Source organism: Manis pentadactyla, chromosome 4 (assembly GCF_030020395.1).
Source record: "Manis pentadactyla isolate mManPen7 chromosome 4, mManPen7.hap1, whole genome shotgun sequence".
NCBI classification, from domain to species: Eukaryota; Metazoa; Chordata; class Mammalia; order Pholidota; family Manidae; genus Manis; species Manis pentadactyla.
The window spans coordinates 134,617,500-134,632,690 of record NC_080022.1 but is presented as its reverse complement, the minus strand read 5'-3'; the positions used below and the strand labels follow the sequence as shown (position 1 = coordinate 134,632,690).

The 15,191-nt window shown below is 47.2% G+C and overlaps 1 protein-coding gene across 3 annotated transcripts in view; it reads right to left on the bottom strand.

The window, feature by feature from the left end:
• Positions 1-15,191, bottom strand: part of PIK3R6 (phosphoinositide-3-kinase regulatory subunit 6) — a 55,193-nt gene that overhangs the window by 29,882 nt on the left and 10,120 nt on the right. For 2 of the 3 annotated variants that reach the window (XR_008997169.1, XM_036896131.2), the window contains exons 2-8: positions 12,549-12,649; positions 3,859-3,942; positions 3,169-3,260; positions 2,389-2,457; positions 1,498-1,630; positions 1,272-1,341; positions 75-258 (exon numbers count right to left, since the gene is read on the bottom strand). Coding sequence is in view for 2 of the 3 variants with exons in the window: in XM_036896131.2 (XP_036752026.1) it covers positions 75-258; positions 1,272-1,341; positions 1,498-1,630; positions 2,389-2,457; positions 3,169-3,260; positions 3,859-3,942; positions 12,549-12,561 (645 nt within the window). In the remaining variant the exon portion in view is untranslated. The remainder of the gene's footprint in view (positions 1-74; positions 259-1,271; positions 1,342-1,497; positions 1,631-2,388; positions 2,458-3,168; positions 3,261-3,858; positions 3,943-12,548; positions 12,650-15,191) is intronic. The other variant, XM_036896133.2, reaches the window with a different exon arrangement.

Genomic DNA, 15,191 nt, shown 5'->3' with positions numbered 1-15,191 from the left:
TGAGGAGAGTGACCATTGGTGTGAATGTGCAGGGCCCAGGCTGGAACCAGCAAGGGCTGGGGCAGGGCAATTACCTGCAACTTCCTTTGCAGAGCACCTGCCTGGCAGGCCTCTCCCAGAGCTGCCTGTAGGGCGTGGGACACCACGTGGCACATGCAGGCCTCTGGCGTCTGATGCACCTGGGCTGCCTCGATCTCCAGCAGCAGGGCACTGCACACGGAGGGAGATACCAGCTCAGGATCCACGAAGAGGAACACTCTGAGGGCAGAGGTGGGTGGGGTCTGATGAGGATGGCTCCTGGGAGAAAAGCCACTGGATGGGCACCCTTAGAACTTTGCAGTCCCCCAGTATTTAGTTCTGTCAAAAACAGGAGCCTCAAATTAAAAAATGTATGGAGGTGGCAGCAATAGGGAGTGGTAGGGACTGTGGCAAATAAGAACAGGCATGCGTGACCCTTCTAGAGGGGCAGCTGGTTCCTCTTGGTTCCTCTAGTTTCCTGTCTAAGTGAGTTCCAACCTAAATCTGCTCCCTCCCTCAGTGTCATGGCCCATTGATGACATCACCCTCTAGGAGGGACCTGAAGTCCTTTCTGCAGAAACTGGAGCTCTGAACACTGAGTCCCATCTTCTCTGTCCTTACTCAGCTGTGCCATCCTAACCTCTCCAATGCTAATTCCTCTGGATCCCTTCACCTCCCTGCATCAGCCGTGATCAACAAGACTGAAGCTGTCACTTTCATAGCCAGGTCAGCAGAGGCACCTGCAGGGGAGGCAGCTGTGCAAGCCAATGCCATGAGCTCCTCCTCACAAGGCGAAGAGTGGACACTTCCTCAGTCTTATCTAAAGGGCTAGGCACACACAGATGAAAGCCCTCAGATTTCAAAGTGCGATTATGGCCTGAACTGTAGCTATTCTGGAGCCACCTCTGGCCCTCTGGCTGGTTGATGTGTGTAGCGTGGCCAAGGGCAGGATGGGGGCAGAGCAGCAGAACCCCAAAATGGCCCAGGGCTCATGTTCCCCTTCTGCATGTGTGCAAGAGAACTCTATCCAGCCCAAGAAGCAGGAGCTAGCCTGCTTCCCGTGATCTGCAGAGAAGGGCCAACCCAGGCCACCCTGGCAGACACCCCCCACTGTTGGACAAATGTCGTGGATGGGAGCTCTGCTGGGGCTCCTTGCAGTCCAGCCTCCTGTCTTGTCCTCCCGTCAGTGAGCAGTCACACAGTTCCAATACATGGAGGGGGCAGAAGGGACTGCCCTTTCTGGGGCCACTCACCTTTCCTGGTAGGGATACAGTTCACTTGTCAAGTTCTGTTCAGCAATGACCAGCCTTTGGTACAGCGTCCCTGCAAAGCCATCCAGCCCTTGAGTCTCTGACCCCCCATTCCCCACCCTTCCCACAGAAGGTGCTGGGACTTTTGAGCTCCCAGAATCCTGGAGAAAAAGGCAGCCCTTGGGTTGAGCTGGAGTCACAGTGGGAGAACAGTCGTGGCAGCTCTTACCCGGGACAGCCGCCTCCGTTTTCAGCCTTATGGCACAGTCCAAGGCAACCATGCAGTATGGCGCGGGCAAGGTCAGTAACCTGATGCAAAAGGCATAGGTTCTCCGGTAGAGCTCCTCCGTGATGCCCGTGGCCTGGGTGAGAGGGAGGAGTTGGGATGTCCAGAGCTCTAGGTCATGTGGGGTCCTGGGGCAGGACCAGAGGAAGGGCAGACCTGACGCAGGCCTGGGCCCACACTGCACTCCCAAATCTACACCTTCACCCCCCTCTCCCAGCATCTGCACAACATCTCCTCCTTGACACCCAACTCAGGCTCACCAAGATGGACATTCATCCCATCCTGTTCAGCTACCCAGTCAGCTCCCCTCCCAACCTGGCTGCTCTGCTGGGACAGGGTGCATCTGCAGTTTTCCAGGCTCTTGACCAGGGAGGCACTTCTAGAACTTGCTTGTTCCTCCTTGCATCCCAGAGGCTCCCCTTCCTCCCCAGCCCTCTGCTTGGCTGGACCCCAGCCCTGACTCTGATTCCAGCAACCCCGGAAATACACACAGCTCCTGCTTACTCTTCCCAAGACAGTTCCTTAGTATCACGTCCTTTCTCTGCATAGGGATCAGTGACAGCTCCTGTTGCACATGAGCAAACCTAAAACCCCCTGCGGGCATTGAAGATGCTCTGTGCATCCTGCACCCTGCTTGGCTTTCCCCGTTTCTCCCATTTCATGCCTTCTGTATTAGGGAGAGGGCACGGCTAGTGCGGAGACACCAGTTTGGGGTGTCCAAGAGTTCTTCCAGGCTCCCCCAGGCAGACTAGGTGTCCACTGATGGGGGAAGACAGTGTCCAGCCCAGCTACTCGTGGGTCACCGTGCCTCCCTGACCCTCAGCCCCAGCTCACCTTGGTGAGCACGTACATTAGAGTGTGCAGCAAGGGAATGATGACATGCCGGAGGTCCTCACTTTCTGCCTGGAAAACAGGTCAGAGGACGTTTATTGGCTGGGGGTTGAGGGGGCTCCTCACATCCTAGCAGGAGGCAGTGTGGGGTAGAGGGAGGATGGGTGGGAGATGGGGTGGAAGGCAGAGTCCCACCATGCCGAGGGGAATGGAGAAGTGTCAGTCTGCCCTGGGAGAGGAGGAGGAGCAGGATGGGAGACATGGGGGCCCTGCTGTGGGAGCGCAGGGAGGGGTGCAGGGAACTCCGCTGGGGAGAGGGGCCTTGGCTCAGGGCAGGAGCCAGCAGCAAAGCGCCCAGCAGGTCCCCGACTTGGAAGCTCCCCTGTGTGCGGCATCTCCCAAATAATTGTACTCAGAGCATCAGGAGGTAGGGAGGACAATTTTAGGTGGTGCAAGGATAATTTTGAAAATGTTAATAGTGATTGCGTTTATGTTCATAGGTTTATAGGTGTTTTCTGTTTCTGCAAATGATAGGGGCTTTCCATTTATGGTCATGTTACTGAATTTCTTTTTGAAATATGTTAACTCAAGTAAAACAATGGGAGTTATGTAAAGAAAACACTGCATATAGAAAAGTACAGAGGGAGACATGTGACAAAAATCATGCAGGCTGTCCACAGATAACTAAAGCTGGGGGTCACAGTGTCAGGGGGACTGGGTCCGCAGCTGGACTGGTTTCTCTTCCTCTCATCCCATCTGCCTCCCCAAGGCCCCAAAACCCACCTTCTCCAGTTCTCTGAGCAGAATTCGGACCAGCGCCGGACTCTTGCCAGGATCTCGCTCAACCTTCTTGTGCAGAGACCATCTCCACATGCCTGGGCCAAGGGAAAGTGGAGCCCAGCATAGCAAGCAGGGCAGGGGACTCTTAGAGGAGACCCTGAGTCCTGGAGACCCAGACTGTGATTCTGACCAGCCACAGGTCTGAGCCCTCAGCCGGGCACTTGGCTCCAGGCACCCACGGGTGGGCTTCTCTCAGGTGGAGAAGTTCTGATCTGCTGCCCTCTAGGAAGAGCAGGCTCCCAGGGCAGAAGGGAGGGGAGGTGTGACTAGTGGGGACGGGTGTGGGGGGCGGTGCAGGGGAGGGCGCTTATGGAGCAGCAGTGTTGGAAAAGCAACGTTCAGAGGTCCCATTTCTGGAAGTCATGTGGGCCTGGAGCGCAGAGGAGATTCTGTTTCCAAGGGGAGCTGGGGCAGGTGGTTGAGAGGGCAGATCTCTAACACACTCTGCCTTAGTCCCCGGGAGGGTGAGCCAGGGAGCAGAGACGTCGTTTTGGTCCGTTAGGCTCCAGGCATCTCCAGCAGGAAGGGCGCTTCGCTGGAACCCCCTCCCTCTGTGCTCCTGACGATGAGACCGAGCAGCGTGGGCAGGGTGGGGGAAGCAGAGGGAGCAGCAGGCTGCTTGCTGGCTCTTACCTTGGTGTCCCTGCACCGCTGGGGCCTGGGCGCTCAGCTCCCGGAGCACAGCCTGCACGCTCCGCTGGAGGTCCAGCTCCACATCTAGGCAGCAGGGGTGGGGGGAACTTGGAGGCCAGACGATTTGATGCTTTGCTCCCCTGGCGTTACCATCACCACTCTCCCTGATAATTTCTTCAGCCCCTTCTACAAGCTGCAAAAGGTGCTCCAAAATAATCAACTCAGAGCCAGAAGCCAGCATATGAGCCAAGGCTGGAAGACAGCTTTGCAATCAGCATTTCTGTGTCTTTGAAAAAGCAGCATTTTTTTCCAAAGTGCTGTACAGATACCACTACTGGTTCACAAGACAATTCTAGATGGTACACAGTGATCCTAAAATTGAATAATTATGCCCTTATTTTATTAGGTACTAGAAAAATATATAAAGTCAATTTAAAGAAACATAGCTGATAATACTAGAACAGGAAGTGGCAAAGACTCCCCCTGATCAAAATGTACTCCGGCTCTGCTGAGCTTTCTTCTCCACTCGGCCCTGCCCGTGGCCTCTGTCACATCTTCGGCTTGCCTTACCCAGTTTTAGAAAAATCCTACTGTCTGTTTATAGAGAATCCCACACCTTGGTATCTAATCAAGTTCATCCTCCACCTTTGGTCTAAGTCCTTCACCTGCCTCTATCTAGCAAGAATCCTGTTAGGTTTATTTAGCAAGAACCTGCCCACCCTGGATGCCTCCTCCCAGTAATTTTCTACTGACTGATGCCCTGGCTCTGTTCATTGGCTGTACATCCCCCACTGTCTTTGCTTTCCCTCTCTCCCCTATTGCAATAGTCTTGAATAAAGTCTCCCTCTGCTCCCTTTCAGTGTCAGAATAATTTTTTCTTTAGTACACTGACACGGCAGAAGTGTGAAAGTAGTACAAGAATTAGTAACTGGCATTTGGTAGCAGTGAGGATGAGCCTTCCACTGCAGGGAGTTCAACTGACCAAAGCTGGGGGAACTTTGGGCTTCTGTACAGCAAAACCTGCTGCTTTGTGCCGGGGGCCACGCTTCCCAGCCAATGGGCAGAGCAGCAGGGATTTTAAAGCAGGGAAGATGGGGACCTTCTCTGATGGCTGACTTTGGCTCAGGGATTCCCCAACTGCCCCATAAGCCTTTCTTGATCACCCATCAGTCTAACACATTTCTACCAGCCCTTCCTCTCTTTCTCCTTTGGTCAGAGTCAGATTTCACAACACTATAGTCTGACAGCTCACTCTTCCGGCCTTCCCCGGCTCCCTCTCCATTTGCTGGCCTTTGGGTGCTTCCCCACATAAGTCCTTGCGTGTCTAATCCTGCCCTGGTATCTCCTTCTTGGAGGACCCAGATCAATGCAGGAAGTGTGGGAGACACTCCCCACACCATAAATTCTTCTTTGCGATTAGTTCCAACTAAGAGTTTGTCTTTACAGGCAAGCGTACATTCTCTGGCTGTCAGACAATACAAACCACATGCCCCAGGGGTTCCCCTTTTGCTTTAGCTGTCAGGAAACTTACAGTCAAATTGGGGCCCACCTTCAAAAACCAGCTCATGATGAGTGGCAGGGACCTCTCTTCTTTGCTCCTCGCTGGTGCTCCTAATTCATGTTCTACTTAGCACATATCTTACTTGACTTGGATTCTTTTGAAAGTAGGTAGGATAGAGATTACAGATTTTTTAAATTAGCAGGTTACTGTCCAAGAGCTAGAATTTGTTCAGGCCAAGGCACAGGGCGCCCTGGTGCTCACCGACTGGCCTCTCAGGGCTCTGGGGTGGGCCCACGCAAAGTCTGCCAGGACCACCTGGCATTTCTGATACCCCCACTTTCCTCCTGTCTCTCATTGGTCCCCTAAGACCACGTTAAGGCCTGTTCTGTGTCTCCTCCAGGCTGAGAGTGGGCAGTGAGGGGACAGGCTGTGATAGCCCACATTTGACCACCTGGCCACTCTGCTGGGCAGGGCAGCCTCTCCCCAAACTGGCAAGGAGCTCATTTAGCCTGTCACGAAGGCTGTCTTTCCATCTACCTATCTCTACCTTGCATGAAGACTTAGTAAATTCATGCAGGGTGAGTTATTTAAAAATCATGTGTCTTCTTTCTTCTTTCCTCTTTCCTTCCCTTTCCCCTTTCTCTATCCCTGCCTGCCCACCACACCACAGACTGCATAAAAGACTTAAAACCGGGATAACTATGATTTCCTCCTAGTCCCCTCACTAGAAGGGCAGCCAAACCTTTGTCCTCTGAGCTCTAGGTTACCCTGCTTTGCAAAAAGAGTTAAGTTTTTATGTTTCAGAGAAAAATAGAGAAGTTGTCAGTAGCCCTGGGAGACAGCCCCAAATAAACTTTGTTTTCGAAAGTCTGGGCAGCCGGAACAGACTCTCAAGCTTTGGTCCACATCTGGCTTGCAGGCCTGTTTTGTTTGGACTTGTAGAGCATCTTGGAAAAAAATTACATTAGCTGCCAACATTTACAAATCAGGAGATTTTGCATAAAAGTTTGGATTTCTGGCCTCTCTTGAAAGTCTGTTGACACTGGACATGCATTCTTGTCACCGGTGACAACTGTCAGGGCTGGGGAGCAGCTACCCCCTTGAGATAGGGCACGGCCTCTCTGGTTCTTCACGGGTCCCACTCTCCTTGTTTCTCTCATTTATATCCTCTACCCCGCTCCTTGACCTTGAGACCCCTGGGCATCTAACTGAGACAATCAAGCTGGACTGTCCCCAAAAGATGCAGATGACTGCTGCAGCTTTTAGTTCAAGAGGTGAGTGGCAACCCAAAGGGCAGGAGGTTGGATTTCCCAAGACTCTGAGGGCACAAGGGTTATGGGGATCCAGAGAATTAGGAAGACCAGGGCTGGCTGGGACATAGCTTGCTGGTGGTGGCCAAGATCTCAGATGAGGACAGCTAAGCACTAAACTTTGCGTGTTTGAATGCCACTGCTATTATCTCCTGGGCCACCTTTACCAGAGTACAAGAATGTCTTAAAGGACCCTGCTCTCTCCCTGTGGACCATGAATGCCTAGCCAAGCTGTTCTGGGGGCTGCAGCTGCAGTGGACTGCAGACCATAGACTTTGCCCATCATCCAGACTTTGTAACCCCTGGGCTTGTTCACCAAATTTCAAGGAGCAGGAAGGCACCCCTAGTGAATGACATTAGAATTTATACTGACCTTGGAAAATGGGAGTTTGAAGTGGGATTTGATTTGATTAAGCAAAGGAAAGAAAAGGACTATTTCTTGTGTCTGAAGTTCCTCAGGGTTGTTTATATGTGCATGTATGTCTAACGTAATTCTTGACTCAGGACAGCCAGTAAATAGGTGATGTTCAGTATTATTATCCTTCCCTCCATCCAAGAATGTGGAGTGTTACTATCATGTATCCATATTACTAGTAATTCCTAACATTTAAATAGCATCTGAAGGGCATATACTCAGAGAGTCTTACAGATGGGTAGCAAGGCAATATTATATGCTCTGGGAACCAATTTCATTTTAGTTGCAGGTAGATGGGAAGGCTGTATTTCCTGGACTCCTCTGCAGTGAGAGAGGAGCCATGTGACTGAGTTCTGGCCAATGAAATGTGGAGGAAGTGATTCCTGCCACTTTGGGGCCTGGTCATAAAACCCTCTGAGCTTCCTTTCATGCTCTCTCTCCCCATTCCATGGTGATCTTGGAAAGCATGTGTTGAAGAAGATGGTGTCATGGGAGGGAAGAGGCCACTGTCCCTGAAAGGCTGTTTGGAGCCCAGATTGGATGGTAAAGTGAGTGAGAAACAAACATTTGTTGTGCTAATCCACCGACACGGGGTCATTTGTTGTAGCATCTGCTGGCATTCTCTGCTGACTTGTGGACATATAAAGTATTTCCTAGTATTTTATCTCCTTGGATTCTCAGCAGAGCCCTGTGATTTTGGCAAGACAGATCTGTTCAATCTGTTTTGTGGAGTCCAGGCCAAGAGCCCTTGCCCTTGCCCCATATTGCCTCTCCAAACACAGAAGTCAGACCTGGAGGAAACTTGGAGGCTCTCTTCCCATTTTACAGACAGGGAAGTGAAACTCAGAGGGGAGAGGGATTCACACAAGGCCACAGAGCTGTTGGGGCAGAGCTCTCTCTCTGTCTATGCTCTTTCTTTGGGCATGCACCCTTACGTGTGCCCGTCACCTGCTTACAGGGAAGAGAGAGAAGATGGTACACCCAGGGAGACTATGAGCGTCTGTCTGTCTATCTGTGCCTGGGGTTTGAATGCAGAAATAAATGCCCCTGAGAAAGTTAACTGAATAAAAAAGGGTTCCCAGCTCTTAAACCAGGCTAGATGTTATTACAGCTAAAGAGACTGTAAGGAGGGGAGGAGAGGAAAAGCTGACAGGGTCCTGACTCATAGCTCAAGGTCTGCTCCTCAATTTCAGGCCGTTCAAAGCTGTCCTAGTACTTGGCAATTCCAACTCTCCATTGTCTTGGGATCCTGGACAGGGCCAAATCTCTCCCAGCCCCTTCCTAGGAAGTTTGCCTTTTCCCTAGTCCCCAGTCTTGGTTGACCACTAGAATCACTTGGGAAGCTATAGAAAACATCAATGTACAGCCCACCCTAAACCAGAAATCGTGGAGTGCACCTACTAATCAGGTTTTGAAAGCAGCTCTTCAGGAGAACCTAATGTGCAGCTACAGTGAGAATTATATTGTAGGTCATAAGCTTAGGGCTCTGGATAATTGATCTGTTAGTCAAGGAAGGAGTTAAGTGTCAAGGTGCTTACAGTTCACAGAGGACAACCATCCCTGAATTAAGGATGAAGGTCATGGTGTCAGGATGGCTTCTCCATGGTGATGCTCCTGCCTGTTCTGGTGTTGGGAGGAGATTCAAAAGAATGTAATTGGAGAAAGCTGATTCTTGTTTTTGTTAGCTTGCTTGTAATAGGTATGACTTTTGTTCAGGAAGCAACCCTTGAGCTGCATAGCAGACACCAGTGCTCTCTCTTGGGGTCCAGCCATGCTGTGAATAAAATCATCAAAGATTTTTTTCTGAGCAGACCAGTCTTGGCTTTTTTTAGGTTAACCCATATACCATTTGTGATGGTTAATCTTATGTGTCAACTTAACTGGGCCATAGGCTGCTCAGATATTGGGCAAACATTCTTCTGAGAGTGTCTCTGTGAGGGTGTTTTTGGGAAGGGAAACATTTAAATCAGTAGACTGGGTCAGCAGATTGCCCACCCGCATGTGGGTGGGCTTCATCCAATCAGTTGAAGGCCTGCATAAACCAAAAGGCTGGCCGTCCCCAAACAAGAGGAAGTTCCTCTTGCTTGATTGGGACAAGCTGGGACATCAGTTTTTTCCTGCCTTTGGACCTGATCCAAAACACTGGGTCTCCCTGAGTCTCAAGCCTAGAACTACACCAAAGGCTCTTCCAAGGCTCCAGCTTGCGGACTGCAGATCTTGGGACTTGGCAGCCTCCACAGTCATGTGAGCCAATTCCTTATAATAAATTTCATTCTCTATCTGGGTATCATCCTACTAGTTCTGTTTCTCTGGAGAGTTCTAATACACCCAGAGGACCATGGCATCAGTATGGGGAAAGTGGGTGGAATAATCAAACTTAATTTTCCTCAGCCTTCTTCACTGGGTGGAGGGGGAGGGATGGACACGTCCGTCAGGATGAAAGGGTTACAGGGAACCTCAAGTCACCTGGTGCACACAAAATTATTACCAAAGGGGTTGAATTTGTAATTCTCAAGGGATATTTCCCTCAAACTAGGAAGTTGAGGATAATTGTTTCCACTCCCTGGATATTGGCCAACAGAATCAGCACCCCTTCCCTGGAATGTAAATGTAAATGTAAACTCTTTCTGGTCCACTGCATTTTAAAATCACAAACCCCAGGTCCCATTACCTCATGCCAAGTGAGCCATAATACAGTTGAGAAGAACGGTTGTGTGGTCCAGTTCAGATTTGGAATTCCCAAGGCATGTCACTTAATATACATTGTGTTTACTAGTTTCCATGTTGGAGGGTGAACTTTTCCTCACCTTGGTCCCTGAGCTGGGGTCCACACACCTGGGCTGCACTGCCTACCCTTCCAACCAGGGGTGAGGACTTGTCTGAGAATCCGTTGGTGTGCAGACAGTTCTGTCTCAGCATCACAGCTGCTCACTGAAATCATAGGCTCAGCACAGAGATGCACCAGGGGCTGAAGTAACGTGGCTCCTGCTTCCCTTCCAGCCCATGCCCCAAACCCCCTAGCTGCCATGTGGAACAAAGGCTCAGACTGTTGTAAAAATGTTTGCAGTTTAAGGGAGGAACAACCTAAGACAGCCACAGTCGCACGGGGGCCATCAGATGAGAAATTGGGGACCAACAGAGGTGAGGCTTAGAACCTCACCCCCCGTGTTTTGAGAGAAATCTTCTGCATCCGTGGATGTTTTGTTGCCCTTGTCTAGCTTGGATTAATACTTAGTCTATAGGCACACACCTGATCATCTACATTTGCCCTCTTATAGCACTAAACTATGTTTTCTACCTTTATCTTGCATCTACCTACCACTTCAGCATTTTATTAAAAATAATAAGGGAGAAATGTGGGATTCACATATAAATCAAGTATAAAAATCAAACAAATAATCATATCTGACTTGATTGTTTATAGTTCATGATGCGTAATCAAAACTGAAAGTTTCTGTGATGACTGCCCTTGCACTGTTCACCATGTAAGAACATAATCACTATGTAAGAACTTGTTCACCATGTAAGAACTTGTTTGTTATGCTTCAGAAGATTGGAGACTATTGAGAATTAGGCTTGGGGTTGATTAATGATTGTGCATTGAGTACCCTATACAGAATTTTATTGTTGTTAACAACCATTTGATCAATAAATATGAGAGATGCCCTCCGAAAAAAAAAATGTTTGCAGTTTGTACTCATGTGCAGGGATGGCAAAATAACAATAGCTCTGGGTGCCCTGGAAACACTGCTGTCTTGCATCCCTCAAAATAACTACCCTGCTTTTCAGGTGCCCCTCTTCTTAATTCTAGGATGAGAGGACTCTAAGGAAGGACTCAGGGAGGTGGGAAGAGTTAAAAGCATTTGTAATTTGGGAAGCCAGCCAGGGCAGCTGCAGTCCTGGCCATGATGGGAAAACTCCTGTTCAGAGCTCCCAGGGCACACATCCTAATTTGGGGACCTTTCCTTTCACCCACTGGATTTGGGGGGGTCATCTATCATATCTTTGGGGGAAGGTCTGTGGTCTCAACTGCTCAGCAGCCCCACTTGATGAGACTGTGGCCCAGGTGCCCTGCTTTGCCTTGGCTTTGGGGAGGTTCAGGACCAAGCTGGCCCTGGATTCTCTCGCCCTCTAGGTGTGCCTTGTCCAGATGATGGCCAGCAGGAAGAACACCTGGAGCGCTGTCTGAAGTCTACCTCTCCCTGTCCTGGTGGCAGACTCACCCTGTTCCCTACCCTTTCTGGTGCCTGAGGCTTTACTGTTCCTTTAATGCTTGGCCACTTTTTATTTATGAAAATCAAATTAGCCATGTGGGTTTCTACTACCTGTACTCAAAGAAACTTTATTGGAATATCTGTCTTCCTAAAATACAACCACTATTTTTTGTTACAATTAAAATGAACGCAAAGTTGTTTTTGAAATATTTAGGAGATTTTCACAGTGCCGGCTCCACCCTATTCTCCCAGCGCAAACCTCAGCTGGTTAAAAACAACCCTCAATATTGCAACACCGGGATTCACTGGGCTTGCCTGAGGCAGTTGGAGCTTCTTCTGATTGGGTGAGGCTCTCTGATGGTGAGCCAGGCGTAGAAATGGTAACAGCCTGGTAGCTCTACCTGCCTTGGGGGTGTCTCCTCCCCTTTCCCAGGACTAGGCATCTTCAAGGGCATTAGAGTCTATGACTGGTGGCCTGAAGAGTGGTCTATGACTTCCTGGGTAACCATTAGACGATGCACATCTTGAGGGAAGGGTCATCTCTCCTTGTCCCTGGTTAATATAAGGAGGACAGTCCGGGCTTTGGAATCAGCTAGACCTTGGTTCCAATCTTGGCTTGGTCACCTACTAGCTGTGTAGCTTTGAGCAAATTACCTAACCCCTCTGAGCCTCAGTTTCCCTCTCAGTAAAACAAGGATGATAACATTAATACCATACCTTACAGAATCGTTCTGATGTTTGCATGGGGCAATCCACAGTAAAATCATTAAAAGCAAGGATGCTGGAGCAAGATGGCTGGGTTCAAGTCCTGATTTGACCATACAGTATCTGTATGACCTAGGGAATAATGCCTGTCCTCTCTGCCTCACTTTCCCCTCCTGTAAAATGGGAGTAATGAAAATATCTTACAGGGTTTGGGGAAGACTAAATGAGTTAATATCTGTCAAGTGTTTTATCGTGACTTCATATATTATAAGTACTATAGAGATTTTCATTATATAAATACAACTGTTTAGTAATAAAATCTGGCTATTATTGTCATCTTCCCAATGTCCAGCTCAGTGACCTGCAAGCAGCTGGGGCTCATACGAGTGTGTGTGGATGTCCATCTCTCAAGACGTTCTCACATTTGGGCAGCTGAGTTGGGGTCCCACAGCCTGGCTGGGTGGAAGTGGTCCTGCCCACCCTGGGAGGCCTTCCTCAGTGTGCAGCCAGGGGCACTAGATGCCTCTGCCCCCAGCCATACTGACCTGAGCTCTCCATGGGGGCCTGGGGATGTGTGAGGAGGATGTGGTTGTCTCAGGCGGCAGAATGGAAAGTGAAGTGGTTGTTTTACTGCATGGAGATGGTTCTGCAAAATAAAAGGCAGCTTGTGTAAGTGATGGGAAGGTGCAGAAAGTATATTTGGGGAATGAGGAGGCTCTTAGGGGACTTAAGCTTCTAGCATGTTGGATGAAAGTATAGATTATTTAAGAAATACTTTCATGGTGCTTGCTATGGGCCAGGCACTGTTCTAAGCACTTAAAAACTATCAATTCTTCACTATTAATATTAACTTTATGAGGCAGGTACTATTTTCTTCCCATTCTTCGATGGGGAAATTGAAGCACAGAGGGCTCAATAATGACTCAAGGTCAAAAAGCTAGTAAGTAAAGGAATGAGCACTGGAACTCAGACCATCTGGCTCTAGAGCCCATGCCCGCAGTCATGACCCTGATGCCCCACTGTAACCCCGGGGGAAGGACTCACAGATTCTGCACACTGTGCAAGAAACTCCACAGCTGAAAAGCAAGAGTAGCTCTGAACAAATCCAAGAGCGTGTTCTTTGAAGAAAAAAATTAAAAAATAAAAATACACCTGGAAAAGCTAGCTTAAAGAGAGAGGGAGCAAAGACAATATTAGGAATGATAAATGTCATAAATAAATAAATTATATGTATATTTGTAGCAAAAAAGAAAATCTGAACCCTCTATGTTATACATGGTTTTCTAGGAAAATAAACATGACTCAAAGTCTTTAGAAGAATTAGAAAAACTGCTTGTATTAGTGACCAGTAAGGAAATAGATAAAGCTGCCAAAGAACTAGCTCTTAAAAAGTGGTGTCTGGCTCAGATGGTTTCTCTAATAAATTCTTTCAAACACGCAGAAGTAAAGAAAAATTCTATGATACTTAAACTGTTCCAAAGCATAGAGAAAGAAGGGAAGATTCTCTGTAAAGGCCACCTTATCTTTGACACCAAAATCTAATAAAGATAGCTTCAAAAAATAGATGAAGCACTTCATACCCATTGAGATAGCTATTCTAAAAAGAAAATCAGCAGAAGCTACCAAAGTGTTGGTGAAGATGTGAAGAAATTACAGGCATGGTACATTGTTGGCTGGAATTTACAACAGCGCAGCTGCTACGGAAAACAGTATGGTTGTTTCTCAAAAAGCTAAGCATAGATTTATCATATGGCCCAGCAATTCTGCTTCTAGGAAAATACTGAAAATAACTGAAAACAGGAAGTCTAATAGATACCTGCACACCAATATTCATAGTAACATTAAAAATAGCCCGAAGTTGGAAACACTCTAAATGTCCATCAACAGATGAATGGATAAATGAGATGTGGTCTATACATACAATGGAAAATTATTTAGCCTTAAAAAGGGATGAAATTCTGGTATATGTTACAATGTAGATGAACCTTGAAAACATCATGCTAAGTGAAATAAATCAGACACGAAACAATACAAATTATATGATTCCACTTACATGAAGTACCCGGAACAGGCATATTCACAGAGACAGAAGTATAATAGAGGTTACCAAGGGCTGGGGGAGGGAGGAATGGGGAATTATTGTTTAATGGGCATAGAGTTTCTGTTTGGAATGATGAAAAAGTTCTGGAAATGGATAGTGACGATGATTGCACAACATTGTGTATGTATTTAACACCTCTGAATGGTAAATTTTATGGTATATAGATTTTACCACAACAAAAATAAAAGATCAGACTCACTTATACAGATATAAAATCTTAAAATAAACATCAACTAATTGAATTCAGTGTATTACAATTATAATTTCAGTCTACTGATAATCAGAAATGAATATCAAAATGTGATACATCATTGGCAAAAATTAGAAAAAATAACATCAACTGTTGGTGTGGATATTAGAAAATTTGCTTTGTCATCTTCAGTTGGTGAGAATGGAAATTGGCATAGCTTTTCTGAGGGTAGTTGGGAAATATGCATCAAAATTCAAAATGTACATACTTTCTGTCCAAGCAATTCCACTTTTAGGAATTTATCCTAACTGGACAAGTGAATGAAGAGTATGTACAGAAGTGTTCATCGAAACATTGTTCATAATGTAGAAAATCCAGAAGAAACATAAAAACCCAACTACAGAGTATTGACTAAGTGTGTTAGAGTAATTTATGCAATGCAATACTATGCAGATATAAAAATGATAATGTATATCTATATTTACTGAACTGAAAAGATTTTCATAAGTATTCACTTTAAACAGTAGGTAACAAAACAGTTAACACATTTTTAAAACATTAATTTTTTTAAAGTATATTTCTAAATTTGCATATATGCATTTTAAAAAGTCAGAAAAAACTAAACATCAAAATGTGACATTGGAGGTCCTGGGTATGATTAAGATGGAGTTAAGTATACACCACTTTAACTTACCCACTGAATGCATGAATGCAGCTAAAAACTCTGGATAGTATGCATGGATCAGCTATCTGAGGATTCTGAAAAGTAAATGGTAGCAGGTAGAACTGGGAAGAAAACCAGTACTTAAAGAAGAACAAACTGGCAATGAATTTTCTGTTTCCCCCCTCTCTGTAAACTCCAGCCTGGATACAAAGGCAGCCGGAAACTCAGAGGGC